The sequence below is a fragment of the Dendrobium catenatum genome, unplaced genomic scaffold (genome assembly GCF_001605985.2).
Source record: "Dendrobium catenatum unplaced genomic scaffold, ASM160598v2 fragScaff_scaffold_1267, whole genome shotgun sequence".
In the NCBI taxonomy this organism is placed as follows: Eukaryota; Viridiplantae; Streptophyta; class Magnoliopsida; order Asparagales; family Orchidaceae; genus Dendrobium; species Dendrobium catenatum.
The window spans coordinates 680870-699760 of record NW_021319729.1 but is presented as its reverse complement, the minus strand read 5'-3'; the positions used below and the strand labels follow the sequence as shown (position 1 = coordinate 699760).

The window sequence follows — 18891 nt, the reverse complement described above, 5'->3', positions numbered from 1 at the left end:
CACAAACAATAAAACTCGAATCAAACACGAATCAAACTTGAACAAGCTAATAATAAACAAACTCAAACGTGAACACTCACATACTCGGCTCGGTTCGATTCGTTTGCAGCCCTATGTGATGCTTTAACACAATATAATATTCTCTTTATATAATGCTTAAGATATGTTAGGTAGAATATACACTCTAAAATTGAATTCGAGAATGACGACCGACAGACACATTGTCGCATGTGATTTTGGTGCGGTCCTTTCTCAACACATTCATATATAACATCCAAACAGAATACTTTGTCCATCTATCCTAATCAAATCCCGCAATACTTGAAAATGTGGCATGGTCCATCTTTGTCTTGTTGTTGCCACACGTAAAAAAATACAAAACAAAATTTCAAAATTGAAATATAAAAGCTCATCTCTCCTTCACACTCTTGTTTTCTTTGCCCCGAGTGCACTTCACGTGCTCCTTTTCCTCTCCACACAATTGTATACCTCTCCCAGTTCGCAAGACCTCCATCCTACTCACACAAGACTTTAAATGATGCATTTAAATAAACATGATTGAATAAAATTTTTAAAATGAAATTAAAACTTTAACTTAAGAAAAAAAAATCATAGGTTACGTATGATGAACTTAAGAAGCTTTCTTGCGATCACTGGACTCCCCGGTCAATGATAGATGACTTGCACCACAAGAACCCATGCAATTAATGAAAATGGTATGAAAATGAATTAAATGCTCTTCCTATTTATATAGAGGAAAAAATGCTGCATGGGTTTCACTCGCTTTAATTTAATTTAAGGACGAATCCCATCTCTTTTGAATGCTGAAGGCATATAAAAATGGAATCTAATTTGCTTTCCAATCCATCAGTTCTGTCACAAAAAACATGCAAGTTGATAGAAGGCAGATGGGGCCCATTTTTTAAAATACAAAAATATGAAATTTCTCATACTTAAACGATAAACACGCATAAAATATTCAAATATGAATATTTTACAATTTCGCATGCATCAAAATGCAACTTTTAAATTCAAGCGCATAGCCTCAAGAAGCACGCACTAGTGTCGTAAAGGATGCCACAACTCAAAAAGTGTGTCGGCACATCAAGAAGTGAGTTGTCTCAAATAGCGTGTAACAACCTCATTAAACATAATATTGCATTGGAAGCATGGCAGTGCCTTGGGACTCGGGTGCCAAAAAGATGGCTATTATCTCAAAAAATGGGTAGCTGCCCAGGAAGGGGCAATTATTTTAAGAAAATAAGAAAATTTAATAAATAATGTACATTGAAGAACATGCAAATATGTTATGAAAATACATGGAAATACGCCAAATGCATGCATGAGTGCACTAAAAATAATATCAATACATTGAAAGCATGAGAATGCATCATGCAAGTACACCGAAAAGCATGCACGGTATTTAAAAAGTTTAATTCCTCATTTGTACTCCAAAAAACATGCTAGACATGCAAACAAAAAAGTCTAAGAATGATGCACGGAGTTAAAAACAAGCTAAACTAAATCCCCTTTTTATATTAGGCACTTGCATGCGCTCTAACAAATGCACCAAACACATAATCATAAAGTTGAAGAATATTGCATGAACAAGCCAAACTAAATCTTCTTTTCAAATTAAGCGCCCTTATATGCTCCGACAAATGTGAGCTAACACTCGATCATATGTATTGAGTTCCTAAATCCAGGTTCAAAAATCCTACACTAATTAAATATGAACTTAAATTTTAAGTTCTTTTGTACTCGAAAGGAATGGAGCTTAAAATAATTGTATTAATAAGTGACTATATGACTATGAAATTGATGAAGACATTTTATTTTACTTTTGCATACGACTTTAATGCCTTTTCCAAAGGAAATATATTACACAAATGGAAACTCTTGAAATGCATAACAATTAACAAGATTATAGTTGAATTTGATCCTTTTTTGGCGGATAAGTAGAGTTTTCAAAATTTAGATAATAAAGTAAAATTATTCAAAATCCCTTATGATGATTGTCTTGAAAGTGAATTTTAACCAGAGGTATCAATTCTCAAATAAGGGTGTCAAAAATGAGGCTGGTCGGGTTCGGGTCGAATCTGATATTGACCCGCTGATGTTTGATACGACCCGAAGTCGACCCACCACAATCCCGGGTCAACCTAACCCAACCCGGCTAGCCTAGGATTGAGCAAAAATTGCGGGTGAGACTGGACATGCACGTCGAGCAGGCTAGCGGGTTGGATTCGCAGGCAGAAGCTAGGTGCGCGGGCGGAGGCGGGACGAGCACATTGCGCGGGGCCGCATGCTGGACTTGTAGGTAGAGGTTGGCGGGATGCCCAGGCATGAATCATGTGTGAGATGCGCGGTGGGCATGACACCGCAGGTGCGACTGGATAATGCAAGCAGCGAGATGGGTTGGACTCGCAGGGTTAGGGCTCGTAGGAGGGAGCAGATGGTGCGACTTGCGTCACTATGCAGGATGCAGTCATGCAGGTGGGAGTGACGATAAGATGATTCAAATCCGGGTCAAGTTCAATTTAGTGGGTTGCCCCGGACCCGACCCAATTTTTCAAATGGGTTGAAATTTTGAACCCAAATCTAACTTGTTTGCCAAACGAGTTGACCATAACATGAAATTTTCAGGTCGGATTTTCAGGCCATGTCAAATATTGGGAAAATTATTCTGTGCGGATTCCGAACGTGTTCGAAGGCGAATATGGGCATGCCACATTACCGAGGCCCAGTGCATCCGGTGATGTGGAGCGTCCGGATTCGTCTCTGAATACATTTGGATTCTGCACAGAATAATTCCTCCAAATATTGACACCCCTATTCTCAAATATATAATCCTCACATTTCAAACATAAATATTTTAAGTGACTTCAGCGTTACCCCGATGATGAATGTTTTAAAATAAATCTCAACTAAAAAGGTTAATTTTTAAAATCAAATTTTCACATTGCAAATATTAATTTTTCAAGTGACTTAAATATCACTATGATGATGATCACATTGATAGAAAATCTCAACCAGAGGAGACTGCGATTTTAAAAAAATGCTATCAAGTTTAAAAAATTAATCATTCGGGGTTTGAATTTTAATAAGTTTTAAAATCCAGCATTTCAAAATTTAAATAAAAAATAATCATCTAAAACTTAAAGCAAAATTCATCCACCTTCTACAACTATATGTCGAGGGAAATTAATTTAAGAATAACCTTTACTCACAAAGAACAAATGTTAAGTCGGGAATATCAATAAGATTCATCCTAAAAAAATCTCTCATTAATAAGGATGTGAGACAACTCATATAATCGGTGGTTTTGCTGCGAAACAATATCATAGGTAAATGTTTATGATCAGGGCCCTCTGATCGGGTGGTTTTGCTGCATGTAGGCACCATTATATTACGATCATGGCTAAAGCCATATGCTCTTCAATGGCTAACAACCTTGAGTAATGAATCAACACATAGGCTTGATAAGGCACTAAACCTTGTGATAGCTAAGGCTAGCTTGAATTTTCCCTTTAAACACTCACCCTAGGTCTATAAGGTATCTTTTGATAAAGCAATTTATGACTGCTGATAAGGATCTTTTGGTTAGGTCGGGCCCATTACCTCCTACCTCCTTTTAACTGAGTAGACTAGAGACTATGACAACCCGAGACCATCATGGGATATTGATCTAGTTTGTAATCATTTGTCCCACCATTCGCTTTAAGTGCAAGGCGATAAAATTTTAAATCCTAAGTAGTAAAATTTGTTGCTACTATATGTTGGGTACTAAGTGCCTATATGATGACTAACCATAATTGAAAATGCTCTCTCGTTACCGGGAGGGATAATTAACTATAGGGGCTTGACTCTTGAGCCTACGAGAAGCTTGAACTCATATCTAAAGCCTTCACAAAATGATGGTGAAATATCTGAATAGCACATTATCTTCAATCTGATATGCCTTCGGAAAATTAAAACTGAGATATATCCATTAAAACACTTTGGAAACACGGCGAGGCTGAGGCATGAAATTTTTGGACTTACAGAAAGCTTGAATTTGGTATCCATTATGTTGGTAGCTCAAGTTTGAATTGAATTATGTAAGCCTCCAACTTGGAAAAGTAATTGTGTTTTGAGTTATATAGTCTTCATGTTGAAAATTCAAGCAAATGAATCTTAAGTTGGTAGCAACCAATCTAAAAAAAAAACAAGCTCAAATCTCATCTAAGATAGTTAGACTCTTCATACAGTCTCCCTGGGGTGTAGGGATAAGCATATGTGCATGAACTCCTCTAAAGGTGCTGCATTTGCAGGAGTTTCATGCATTGGGCTATTCCATTTTTATGCAATGGATGCTCGGTTATAATTTGATTTTCTTATTCTTGCTATAAATTATCTTAATTGAACTTTTATTCACCAATCAACTTTATTGAGCAGCTAAATCTGCGAGTTTGGATTTTATAATGAAATGCTTGTGCAGGTTCCATCAGGAGAAGTCTTAACCTTTGGTGATGATAACTTTATCATGTTTGAAGAAGTGGGCGTTAAAGAAGCACGGAAAGCAGCATTTGTTCTTGTTGCAGGAGGCCTTGGAGAACGCCTGGGATACAAAGGAATTAAGGTATAAGAGGTTTTTAGGTTTGGATATGATGTTTTCTCATCCCCATTTAGTCTATCTATAGCAAGTGTGATTGCTAGTTACTTTCGAACAGCTGTATCTGAAAAATGGTGCTGCTGGTGCATGCATACATGCACCTGTAGATGTTTTAAATAATATAAACCAGAACATACTTGTTGCACCATGGTTATTGTTTTGAGATCCTCTTTAAGTTTATTTAGAGCGATTATCATTTTAGCATTATCGATTATTGGGGATTTGCTTGACAGGTTGCTCTTCCTTCTGAGACCACAACCGGAACATGCTTCTTACAAAATTATATAGCGTGTATCCTTGCTCTACAGGAGGCTAGCTGTAAACTCTTGGAAGGTCCGCAAAAATGCTTTTGTCATTATGTTTATTTATCTAAAAACAATATGAAGAAATGCATTTGTTCGCCGATTACATCTTTTGAACATTTTTGTGTTATGAAACTATGTCCAAGTCTTGTTACATTCTTCAATAAACTACATTGCAAGTTCTGTATATGTGTTTGTATAATCTTTAAAACCTCAGCAATGATAAGTCTGTTGTGAAGATCCATTCGTTTTAAATATACATTGCCAAACAACCAAGGTCTTCTTTATCGAAGATAATCTTTAAATGTCATTTTTTCATTGAGTTGATAAACAGCTAGTTGTGGTTTTGAACGTTTGGTATTTTAATCTTGGGCAATTGTGAATGGTCAATGGTGATTCTACTTATCTAACTGCTAATCATTAACTCGATTAAATCTCTCTTTGGAAAAAAATATTTGAGCTCGTTGCAATAGTGTTGCAAATCATCAACGTGGTTAGTCTTTACATGTTTTTGTGGGCTCTGAAAATTAGCACACCGGCCTCTCTGCGGCCCTTTTTTTTCTTCGTCGGTGATGGGCGAGGAGAGTTATAACGTTTAAGTTTCGAGGTAAATTTTCAGAGGCATATTGAGTTTTAAATAAAATACACTACCTAGAGATTTCACTTTCATTTAACGAGGACTTTACGATCTAAGTTCAGGTTTCCTATAGGCAAGTCCCTAATAATTAATTACCCCTCACGATAGCGAGAGGGAACTTTCGATTAAGACTAGTCGACATACAAATTTATAGTTCTTGGTGTATAGTAGCAGTATGTTTAGGTATTTAAAATTAGAAATTCACCACCTTGTACTTAAAGCGGATGGTTGGGGGAATGATGATAGACTCGATCAAGATCCCATGGTTCCATCGTCCCGGGTCATCATGGTCTACTTAGTCAGAGGAGGTAGTCGACCCAAACGACAAAAGGATCCTTATCGGTAGCCATATGTTGCTTCATCTAAGGGTACCTTGTAGACTTGGGGTAAATATTTTCCTGATGAGACATATTTGAATCCACTTTAGCTAACATAAGGCTTTGTGCCATATCGATCATATCCTATTAATTAATTATTAACAAATTTAGTACCGCTGGGGTACATACGGGCTCTAACCATGACTGTAATTTAATGGTGCAATTTGGCGGTAAAATCACCCGGTCAAAAGTCTCGGTCATAACTGTTTACTTGTGGTGCCATTTGCCGACAAAACTACCGGTTAGAGGAGACATGCCACATCCTTACTGACAATAGACAATTTGAGAATGAATTTTAATGATATTTTCGATCAGACATTTGCTCTTTGTGAGCTGAAGTGATTTTCAGTCTTATTCGTCTTGGCAAACTGTTGCAGAAGGTGGATGAATTTTACTTTAAGTTATTTAGATGATTAAATTTCAATTTTAAATATTAACTTTATCAATGAATGTAGGGTTTTAATTCTTTGATAGATTCTTGAGAGTTAACCCCTCAGGTTGAAATTTACATTAAACGAGGCTATCATCAGGGTATATTTTACTTTATCAGCCGAACCTTGTCGACGTTGTCTACTTGCTTTTAGAAGATAGGGTTTATTGTAGGCTTTATGCTTTTATTAATGAATTCTTCTTTCAATAGGTCTTGAAAGCTTAATATGAACATATAAAACAAATATTTTGGTTGACGCTACGACTGTATATTTGTTTAATGGTTCGAGCCGTGTCGACTCCTATTTATTCACATAGAAGGATCGAGCTCAAACTTAAGTTTATTTCTTGACCCTTGTATCATCCTTAGATGTTATGTGTGTGCATATAACATGCTCGTCGGAGCTCATGCGAGTTGTTTGCATTTCGTTTTGCTTTTTGCATGGTATATTTGATATGTTGCGTAGTAACTTAATGCATTAACACATCATATGATGTGTTTGTATGATATGTGCGATGCATCAATAAAATTGACATGATGTACTTGTAGGATGCATTTGTGTGTCGTTTGCATGTTTGAATAATCCCTTTTGTGGTGGATTAATGCATTTGCGTAATGTATAATATATTTGCAGGTCAACATGATGTGTTACTATGTCGCAATTTGCTTTGCATGTTGGATGATATGCTTGTAATACATGTGTGCGCAGTGCATTTACATGTTAATGTGATGCACTGCTACAACATAATGTATCTTGTAATGCTTGAATGAAACATTCTTTTTGTTGCAATAAATGTGGGAGGGCATTTTAAAGTGTTTGGCACTAATCAATTGTGCGGATGATTGTCATTTGAGTGTTCACAACATTCTATTTAGAACTTGTAAATGTCTTCTATATGCTTTTATGAGTGTTGTAGATCCGGTGGCATGTTTAACAATATATTGGGTTTCATTTATCAAGCATCGACTGTGCAATTTAGCTCATTTTGCCTTCTTAAGCTGTCATTTTCTTAGGTATTCAACCTACAGGAGTATATTTCAACCTACAATGAGCAGTGAGGTGCGTCAGGAACCTCCTATCAGTCGTTGGTCAGGAAATTGATTTATTTGGTGTGATATTCTTGCACTACAAAATTTTTGCTTCAATTTAGCAGTGACCTGTAGTTTTTACTAAAACTTTCACGCTTTAGCTTGCAGGTAAATCGTAGCGTTAAGTTGCGAGTAATTTGCTGCTTAATGTAAATAGGCTATCACACAATGCGAGCTTTTTTAACACTATTCTTGCTCCAACATTAGGTATTAAGGAGTCACTAGCTATTCCATATAAGTAGACTATGTTTAGCTCGAATCTTCAAACAATGCTGGTATGCAAGTCGTAGCGCTGCACTACGGGTCGCTTGTTGCTTTTTTACAAGCGAGCTTTTGTGCACTGCAAGCTTTGTTAAATTTACTTGTAGGTCATCAGTGGGCTTTCAAAAATCAGCAACCTAGCTCGTAGGTAGATTGTTGTGTGCATTACGGGCCTTCTGCGATCACATGCAAGCAAGTTGCAGGGAATGTAGATCTTCTATGGTTGCTTATAGGCGTTTGCATTTATTACAACTCCACATTTTCTCATAGATGATAGGTCTCCTGTAGTGGCTTGTAGGTGTTTGCATTTATCACAAATTGACCGCCTTTACTTGCAGGGGATCAATATATTTACCTGGTATTTGAATGTTTGTTGATTGTAAGGGTGTCGTAGCATGAGGGGTATCCGCTTATTGCTGATCGTCACCCGTAGGTATGTTACTGTGCATACAAAAAATCTTTCGTCATTGTCAGCAAGTATTCACATTCATTGTATGCTACGCTGTATATTTGCAAGAGGCTTTGTTGTTTATAGGCAAATTAATGCATTCATTTGTATGTTGATGTGGGACGCTGGGTAAGCTGTACTCACCACTAATTTCCTCGTGCATGTTGATTGGTGAATTTCTACATTCTCTTGCACGTCTTTAAGTGTTCGTGGGAACTTCTACATATATTTGCAAGCTAGCTGACGTAGATTGTACGGAGACTGTCAGATTCATAGCCTATCGTCTGTCATCGCTCACAAGCGGACTAGTGCACTTGTCTGTCAGCTAACTGTTGTTGATTGTAAGCTGGTTATCTTTATCATTACCTTCTCCTCTTCATTTATATTCATGCCACATTCTTCATATATGATTATGGGTAAATCACCGTGTCACTGTCTCTTGCAATTGCCTGCTAGCGGGCTACCATATTTCTTTTCATGCAGGCGACACTAAATGCATGTAAACTGTGTTCACTTCGAACTCCTAGAACACAATTGGTTAACAAGTCATTGCATTCATCACCTGCCAATCTCTTTTACTTGTAGGAAGTTGATGTGTTTGCTTAGCGTTGGCTTTAGGAGGTTAATATGTTCGCTTGAAAGTTACTTGATGTTAATTATAGACAGGTTACATTTGTTCCAACTTATGTGTGCTCGCTGGCAAGCTGCCACATTCATTACACATCCCTTGTTTGTTCATTCATTTGAGTAACCAAGGGCTGTTATTTGGCATTTTGTATTTTATTTATTTTTTTATTATGCATTTATCAAATTAATGTCCAGTTCCCTGTGGTTCAATTTGCAAGTTCTATTCCCTGCATTTTATTCAAGTCAAATCCCCTGTCATTTCAAATTTTGGTAGCCTCTCGGCGTTTACCCTGTTTAGGGGAAATTTGGGGAGTCTTAGTCTGCCCAACATGTCAAGAAAGAAGTGCATGATCGGTGTTGGGTGACACCACAATCGTAGTCGGGTTACACCACAGTCTTAGTCTTCAATCCCACCACACCAAGAAAGACGTGCATATGTCTTCAAGGGTACCTGTTTGAAAACACAATTTTTTCTTGCACGCATAAAAGTACGTACATGGGTCTTAGGTCTTACCCCGACATGCTAAAAAAAGCATACACAAGGCTCATTCATCTCTCTGCAAGCGTTGCACTATATTTCCTCCCACTAGCTAAGAAAAGCGTGTATAGGTGGTTCCCCGACGCGTCGTGACAGTTGAAAGTGAAATTTTGGGAGTTTTTGTGTTTAGAAATCATTATACCTACATGACTGATGTAGACAAAGGGGGGGTCAACTCAGGTCCAAAATAAATCAATTTTAGCCTCCCTGAGTTTACAAGCTCAATCAATTTGAGCTGAAATTTTAGCTCTGGTTTTTAGTTCATTTATTAAACTAAGGGTTAGCTCATTATTAGCTATGATTTTAATTCATATTTATCTTATATTAAATGTACTTTTTATGCTTTTTATGCTTTTAATTATGTAGGTCTCTTGGAATTCCAAACCGGCTTTTGGAATTCCAAGAATTGTCTTTTCCCAAGCGGTGGCTCCTTGGCTTCCTCCCTGGGCTGCTGTTTTCCGTGTCTTGCCTCTTGGATTTCCAGCCGGCTGCTGGTTTTCCGCGCCTGGGCTCTTTCCCGTGGCTGTAGCTCCTCGGTTCCGTGCGGCCTCCTTGTCTCCCGCGGTGGCTGCTTCGGTTCCTTGTCTTGGGTTGTTTTTTTATGAAAAAAGCAATTAAGTTTTTAATGTTTGTCTTTTAGAATTCCTATGAGAATTTATTAGGAGTCTCTTTGTATTTCCCTTTCATACTTATATATATGGGGGGTATTGTATTGTTTTAAATAGAGTGAATGAAATGTTATTTTTGGAAAGCTATAACCTGCGGGTTTGCTTGGAAAAGCTTGCGAGCTTTGTCCGTCTTCTTTCTCATCCCCTCCGGAAATCCTGCGGGCTCTTTCCAACCTTTTGTCTTGGCTTCTAATCTCTTCGTCTCTCTGCAAGTGCCACTCCACCTGTATCTTTCTTCCAAGTGCAGCAACTTTAGGGTGTCGTCTTTAATTTTAAGTTTGCAAGTCGTCGCCGTTTGTAAGGTTTTGTAATATCTTCTTTTTAGTTTATTTTGAAATGTAAGAGTTTGTTCCTCTTCCCCATCTTCTTCGTCGTTTTCGTGGTTTAGTAGGTCGTGATCTCCCGTGCGGGCGAGGGGTATAGGCATCCCTATATTTCTTGCCCCCACCAATTTGGTATCAGAGCAAGTTAGGAAGTTCTAGGTTTGTGAGTTTGTCAAGTTTTGTTTTAGTGTTTTGATTTTGTTTGTCAAGTCAAGTTGTGATTCTTGTAATTCTTGTCGAGAGTTTTGTGAGTCTTGTAAGTCTTGTCGTGAGTCGTATTGTGAGTTTAAGTTTAGATTGATTTATTTTTAGTCTTTTTTGAGTCTGTCAAAAAAATGGCAAACAACAAAAATATGGATTCATACAACGAGGAAATCAATTCAAATAATCCTGATGTTCCACTCCCGTTGGACAGATGGATTCCTACAGGAGGCGATTCAACGGATCCGCTTCAAGATCGTCTGTACAAGCTTCAGTATCACATTTTCCTATGTGATAAAAAATTCGAGAAGTGGAAAAGATATCTACAACAGCAATTCGAGAAGGAACAGGAAGAAATTTTGAAGAAGTTTGGTGAGAAACTCAAAGAGCTCGATGAACAATATGCACCTCCTCAAGAGAACCCAAACATAACTCATCGGGAGATGAGTTCTTCAAAAAGGGTAGAATCTGATGTAGACAAGGGGGGGGGGGTCAACTCAGGTCCAAAATAAATCAATTTTGGCCTCCCTCGAGTTTACAAGCTCAATCAATTTGAGCTGAAATTTTGGCTCATTTATGAGCTGGTCTTTAGTTCATTTATTGAACTAAGGGTTAGCTCATTATTAGCTATGATTTTAGTTCATATTTATCTTATATTAAATGTACTTTTTATGTTTTTAATTATGTAAGTCTCTTGGAATTCCAAACCGGCTTTTGGAATTCCAAGAATTGCCTTTTCCTTAGCGGTGGCTTCTTGGCTTCCTCCCTTGGGCTACTATTTTCCGTGTCTTGCCTCTTGGATTTCCGGCCGGCTGCTGGTTTTCCGCGCCTGGGCTCTTTCCCGTGGCTGTGGCTCCTCGGTTCCGTGCGGCCTCCTTGTCTCCCGCAGTGGCTGCTTCGGTTCCTTGGCTTGGGTTATTTTTTTATGAAAAAAGCAATTAAGTTTTTAATGTTTGTCTTTTAGAATCCCTATGGGAATTTATTAGAAGTCTCTTTATATTCCCCTTTCATACCTATATATATGGGGGGTATTGTATTGTTTTAAAAAGAGTGAATGAAATGTTATTTTTGGAAAAGCTATAACCTGCGGGTTTACTTGAAAAAGCTTGCGAGCTTTGTCCTTCTTCTTTATTATCCCCTCCGGAAATCCTGCGGGCTCTTTCCAACCTTACGTCTTGGCTTCTAATCTCTTCGTCTCTCCGTAAGTGCCACTCCACCTGTATCTTTCTTCCAAGTGCAGCAACTTTAGGGTGTCGTCTTTAATTTTAAGTTTGCAAGTCGTCGTCGTTTGTAAGGTTTTGTAATATATTCTTTTTAGTTTATTTTGAAATGTAAGAGTTTATTCCTCTTCCCCATCTTCTTCGTCGTTTTCGTAGTTTAGTAGGTCGTGATCTCCCGTGCGGGCGAGGGGTATAGGCATCCCTATATTTTAATGAGCTAACCTCTAGTCCAATAAATGAACTAAAAATCAACTCATAAATGAGCTAAATTCCAGCTCAAAATTCTTTGAGCTTGAAGACTCGGGAGGGGCCAAAATTGATTTATTTTGGACATGAGTTGACCCCCCTTTTGTCTACCTCAGATGGTGGGGGCAAGAAATATAGGGATGCCTATACCCCTCGCCCGCACGGGAGATTACGGTTATAGTTTTTTCAAAAATAACATTTCATTCACTCTTTTTAAAACAATACAATACCCCCCATATATATAGGTATGAAATGGGAATACAAAGAGACTCCTAATAAATTCCCATAGGAATTCTAAAAGACAAACATTAAAAACTTAATTGCTTATTTCATAAAAAAACAACCCAAGCCAAGGAACCGAAGCAGCCACCGCGGGAGATAAGGAGGCCACACAGAACCGAGGAGCCACAACTACGGGAAAGAGCCCAGGCGCGGAAAACCAGCATCCGGCCGGAAATCCAAGAGGCAAGACACGGAAAACAGCAACCCAAGGGAGGAAGCCAAGGAGCCACCGCTTGGGAAAAGACAATTCTTGGAATTCCAAAAACCGGTTTGGAATTCCATGAGACCTACATAATTAAAAACATAAAAAGCATAAAAAGTACATTTAATATAAGATAAATATGAACTAAAATCATAGATAATAATGAGCTAACCCTTAGTTCAATAAATGAACTAAAGACCAGCTCGTAAATGAGCTAAAATTTCAGCTCAAATTGATTGAGCTTGTAAACTCGGGGGAAGTCAAAAATCAATTTATTTTGGGCTTGAGTTGACCCCCCTTTTGTTTATATCAGATTCTCCCCTTCTTGAAGAACTCATCTCCCGATGAGTCAGTTCTGATTTCTCTTGAGGATGTGCATACTGTTCATCCAGCTCTTTGAGTTTCTCACCAAATTTCTTCAAAAAAATTTATTGTTCCTTCTCGAATTGTTGTTGTAGATATCTTTTCCACTTCTCGAATTTTTGATCACATAAGAACATGTGATATTGATGCTTGTATAGACGGTCTTGAAGCGGATCAGTTGAATCGCCTTCTGTAGGAATCCATCTGTCCAACGGGAGAGGGACATCAGGATTTCTTGTCCCCACCAAATTGGTGGGGGCAAGAAATATAGGGATACCTATACCCCTCGCCCGCATGGGAGATCATGACCTACTAAACCACGAAATGACGAAGAAGAAGAGGAAGAACAAAAAGAAGAACAAACTCGTACAATAAAGCTAAAAAGAAGAAATTATAAAACACACAAAATTACGACGACTTACAAACTTTGACTCATAAACCAAAGACACCCTAAAGTTGCTGCACTTGGAAGAAAGATACAGGTGGAGTGGCACTTGCGGAGAGACGAAGAGATTAGAAGCCAAAACGAAAGGTTGGAAAGAGCCCACAGGATTTTCGGAGGGGATGAGAAAGAAGACGGACAAAGCTTGCAAGCTTTTCCAAGCAAACTCGCAGGAGACGGACAAAGCTCGCAAGCTTTTCCAAGCAAACTCGCAGGTTATAGTTTTTCCAAAAATAACATTTCATTCACTCTTGAGGCGATTCTACTGATCTGCTTCAAGACCGTCTATACAAGCTTCAGTATCACATGTTCCTATGTGATCAAAAATTCGAGAAGTGGAAAAGATATCTACAACAACAATTCGAGAAGGAACAATAAATTTTTTTGAAGAAATTTGGTGAGAAACTCAAAGAGCTGGATGAACAGTATGCACATCCTCAAGAGAAATCAGAACTGACTCATCGGGAGATGAGTTCTTCAAGAAGGGGAGAATCTGATGTAGACAAAGGGGGGTCAATCAGCCACGGGAAAGAGCCCAAGCGCGGAAAACTAGCAGCCGACCGAAAATCCAAGAGGAAAAACACGGAAAACAGCAGCCCAAGGGAGGAAGCCAAGGAGGCACCGCTTGGGAAAAGACAATTCTTGGAATTCCAAAAGCCGGTTTGGAATTCCAAGAGACCTACATAATTAAAACCATAAAAAGCATAAAAAGTACATTTAATATAAGATAAATATGAACTAAAATCATAGCTAATAATGAGCTAACCCTTAATTCAAATAGCTAGATGAACAGTATGCACCTCCTCAAGAGAAACCAGAACTGACTCATCGGGAGATGAGTTCTTCAAGAAGGAGAGAATCTGATGTAGACAAAGGGGGGGTCAACTCAGGTCCAAAATAAATCAATTTTGGCCTCCCTCAAGTTTACAAGCTCAATCATTGAGCTGAAATTTTAGCTCATTTATGAGCTGGTCTTTAGTTCATTTATTGAACTAAGGGTTAGCTCATTATTATCTATGATTTTAGTTCATATTTATCTTATATTAAATGTACTTTTTATGCTTTTTATGTTTTTAATTATGCAGGTCTCTTGGAATTCCAAACCGGCTTTTGGAATTCCAAGAATTGTCTTTTCCCAAGCGGTGGCTCTTTGGCTTCCTCCCTTGGGCTGCTGTTTTCCGTGTCTTGCCTCTTGGATTTCCGGCCGGCTGCTGGTTTTCGACGCCTGGGCTATTTCTTGCCCCCACCAATGACGAGCAATGACGGTGGCGGTGTCAGGACAACAACGACGATGACGATCACGAAACACAAAAAATTCTTTTCCCTCTCTTCTCTTCTCTTTCCCTTTAATTTTTTTAATCTCTTTTTTTTTCTTCTTTGTTTTTGTCGTTCTTTTTCTTCTTTTTTTTTAATTGATAATGATAATGATGATTATGATGATTTAATGTTTATGAGTGAGTGAGGATTTAATGTGTGAAGATTTGAAGTGGTTTGGAGTGTTGAGTATGTGAGGATTTAATGTGTGAAGTTATTGTTGTGTGTGGGGCTAGAAGTATGAAGGCTAAAGGGACTGTGAGGGAGAAGGTGAGCTGATTTGCTCGGGTAGAGGAGGAAGGTTACAGCTCTTGAGAGTTGAGTGGGGAGGTGGCTGGGCTTGATGTGAGGTTGGATGAGCAAAGGAATTGGAAGTTAGGAGGAAGGGGAGGGTAGTGCAAGGTTCAACTAAATGATCTGAACTGGGACTATAGCCGGATATGTGCGGCTAATTATGTGAAGGTGATTGGCTGCTCGATTTGCAAATAGGGATTGGAAGGTTGGTGGATCAGAGATGTGGGGATTGGAAGGTTGTTGGATCAGAGTTGTGGGTGGTTCGAGCTAATCATGTGGAGGTTGACTGAGAGGTCACGTACGGCGGGATCTTGGAGTTCGGGATTGGTCGGATGTTTGCAACACTGGGAGGTGAAGATGGATCGATTGTGTGGGGTTGTTGGCTGGGAGGGGCGTACGCAAGAGCTTGCTTGGTCGGGTGAGGCTCGGTTGGTTTCCGATCGGGATTGGCGCATGCGTCGGGTACGAGTGAGGCTTGCAGACGAAAAGGGAGATCGAATGGGTGTGGAATTGAGCTATAAGGTCCGATTGGAGGTAGACGGATCGGTCTCAGGCAATTGAGATGTGCAAATGAGGTCTTCAAGCAGTTGGTTTGTGAGCGAGAGGAAGAAGGATCACGAAATTGAAGAAGCCCGAGCTTTTTGGTTGCTTGTGTTCTAAATAGCTGAGAGATTGTGGGATTTATGGCCCGCAGGATGAGCGATCGCGAGAAATAAGGAGAGTGGCGCCAATTTGCAGAGATTTTAGTGGGTTATCGATAGGATTCACGAAAACGACATAAATGGCGCCGATTTGCATGTAAGCGGGTTTTTTGAGTGGGATTTGAGCCGGATTTCTAGCTCGTTTGGGGGTCAATAGTTTTATAACCTTTGCATAGGTATTTTTCATCCTTGTGGCAATGTTTTTATATTTTTGCCCATTTACAGTTCTAATTTTGTATATGTATACTAGAAGCCCTATCATCATGACTGCCTGTAACTTTCTTGTTGGAAAATGATTTGACCTCATACCATCATATAGTATCATCATCAGTCAATGGCATTGTGCCTATAGTATTGGTACATCGATGCTGACAAATGAGGCCCTATCTCTAAGTGAATTGGTACCGACTTCTTTTTCTAATAGTTTTAATAGGTTTTTTGTTTTTTTTTTCTTGAAATATAAGGATTAGGTATCTTTTACCCTTTTGGAATCAACCTCAATCTTTTGGTCTTGCATCAATTTTCTTTAACAGTGATATAAATTTTCACCTCTTACTCTTTCTCGGAATATCCCTTATATTAGTTCAGTGTTAACATCATTTTTCTGTGTTGCATTATAAATATTGGAAAGTTACACCTAACGTCGATACCATCTACCAAATGATGTGAGACACAATGGAGAAAAACATACAGTTAATCTTACATTCTAACTTCATAAGCATTCCAATAATATTCATGATGGATTTCTTCACATTCTATAAAGTGAAACCATTCCAAATATTCTATATATGAGATACGTATAAACATATAGAGCAACTAACAACCCTAAAATATTTTCATAACAAACATCCTTGATACCTCAACTGAGGACTCATCTTACATAGCTATACAACAAAATACAAGTTTTAATTTGACCAGATTTTTCTCATCCTTCACCTTATCCTTGACCTTTTTCTATAACAACAACAAAAATAAAAGTCTGGTAAGCTATATGAGGCTAAAAAAAATGTAATTCTAATGCATAATCCACTCATAAAAAATAATGAATAATATACATGTTTTTATAACTGAGCAAAATTCATAAACTAAATGCCATTTACATTCCAGACATTAAAATTCATAAGTTGTTTATAAAATAAATTAACATATATATGCTCACATGAATTAGTAATAGCATAATACTTATTATAATATCATATATAGAACAATAACATGTTATTTACGGATTTAAATGACTAATCTTGAATTTATTCATATACATATTTCATTTAGTAATTTTTTTCTTTTTCAATTCCATTTCTTCTTAAGCCTATGAATGTGTCATATCTAAATGTCTAGATTTTTTGTCCATCAACATAACATAATTTTGCCCTTAAGGCTTCATCATCAATGTTCAATAGAGCCATTGTAAAACAGTGTATTATCACTCTTGAACTACATTGAGTAACCTAATGTCTCTCTTGAGGTCCCTCTTACCCCACCTGTATAGGTATCATAACATATCGTGGCTGCCCATCACATAACATGATATTCCTCAGCCTTAGCAGCTTCAGATCCATTTATCTAATTTGTAATAAAACTTTTTATACATTATTTTAAAATAGCAAGTAATACAATGTGTGTATGAAAAAGAAGATGACAGATAACCTATAGATTTTCTTTTAAAACTATTATGAATTAGTAAACATTTATATAATCATAAGATACTTAATTATGTGCTTGAATAATTATAATTTATGTGTGGTTGTTTGAATATGTTTACTAAGCTATAAACATCCATTCTTTAATATGAGAAATTTCTAATACATTTCATTCTTAGCTTTAGCTTAAATGCAAATGTACATGCAAAAAAAACTAAAGAAATTTTTTCTTGAACATTTGCATATCTTACTACTATGACGAGTTGCCTTCTCAATTTTAACACCTCACAACTTTTTATGTTTGCAAATCATCTACAAAGCCCAAAATTCTCAATTGTTATAAATTCCACCTAACGATATGACTAATTCTCAAAATGATTTTTACCTCTAAACTTTCTCTTCTCATATACCATTTGAATCCTAAATAATATCCGTTATTATTTAAATTAGGAACTTTACAAATAATTTGATATCTATATATAACCAAAGCTCTTAACTCTTTTCTTTCTTCCCTAATTCCTTATTCTTTCTCTTCTTCTTCTTTGACTGAATTTATTTTCTTCTCTGCCGAGCTCTTAGTTTCCGCCTAATTGAAACCAACGACTTTTTCTTTGGCTGAAGTATTACAGAATGGAGAAGAGGGGAAGGAAATTAGAAATTTCTTAAATTAATACCTATATATGTGCGCCCTATTAAAACTTAAATAAGTGAATCAGTAGTTGAATGGATAGATTAGTGGAGTTTTTTATTTTTTTAATTGCTACAGTAATAGTTATAATTGAACACTAATTTTAAAAAACCTTTAGAAAATTTATTCAAATAGTAATCAATTTCATAACTTTCACATCTTTGCAAATTAATATATATATTTATACATATAAATTTGCTCCATTTAACGAGTAGAACTCGATGACATACTTTTTTTATGAATATATATTTTTTTAAAGTTGGTATTTTGAGGTATAATTTAATTGAAGAAATTTCGCACGTTTGCCTATTAATTATTACGGTGTGATAGATTACTATTCTAAAAAGGATAACAACATCTGTTCACGTTATTGCATTATTTTTTATTCAATCAACACCCAAATAAATAAATAAAAAACAGGATGCCATATTTTATCGAATGTCTAAATAAATTAATTATGCTTCAAGCATACAAAATTAACAACCTAATGGACAATAATATATATAAGGAGATGGATGATTCATTTTCCTTTTGGTGTAGGCATACTCAAATCATTTGAGAAGTTTTTGAACATGTGTAAAAACTAAAAAGACGACAATTTTAATGGATTTGAAAAAAAAAGAAAAGAAAGAAGTAATAGCAATATGGCATTTGCAAGCCGTCTATATGTTCCTTAAGTTTGATCAATGGTCAAATCAGCACAAGGTTGTAGAATTGCTTGCAGCAAAATTCTCAAAGCCGAAAGTGCTCTAGTCAGAAAGCTATACATCACTATATTATTTCTCTAATCGTTTCAAATGTTTTTCCTATTTTATTTAGACTTCGTTTGGGACGGTTTTTTTACTATTTCTTAAAATAGCTTTTTAATACAAAATTTAAAATTTTGTATTAGAAAGCTATTTTAAGAAGCCATAAAAAAGCTGTCCCAAACAAAACCTTAGTCT

The 18891-nt window shown here is 37.1% G+C and overlaps 1 protein-coding gene across 1 annotated transcript in view; it reads left to right on the top strand.

Annotated features, from left to right (window-relative positions):
• Positions 1-3280: 3280 nt before the first annotated feature.
• LOC110114106 (UDP-sugar pyrophosphorylase) overlaps positions 3281-18891 on the top strand; it is a 33294-nt gene continuing 17683 nt past the window's right edge. Inside the window, exons 1-2 of the mRNA XM_028699381.1 lie at positions 3281-4621; positions 4888-4987. Coding sequence (XP_028555214.1) covers positions 4469-4621; positions 4888-4987 — 253 coding nt within the window. The 5' untranslated portion in view covers positions 3281-4468. The remainder of the gene's footprint in view (positions 4622-4887; positions 4988-18891) is intronic.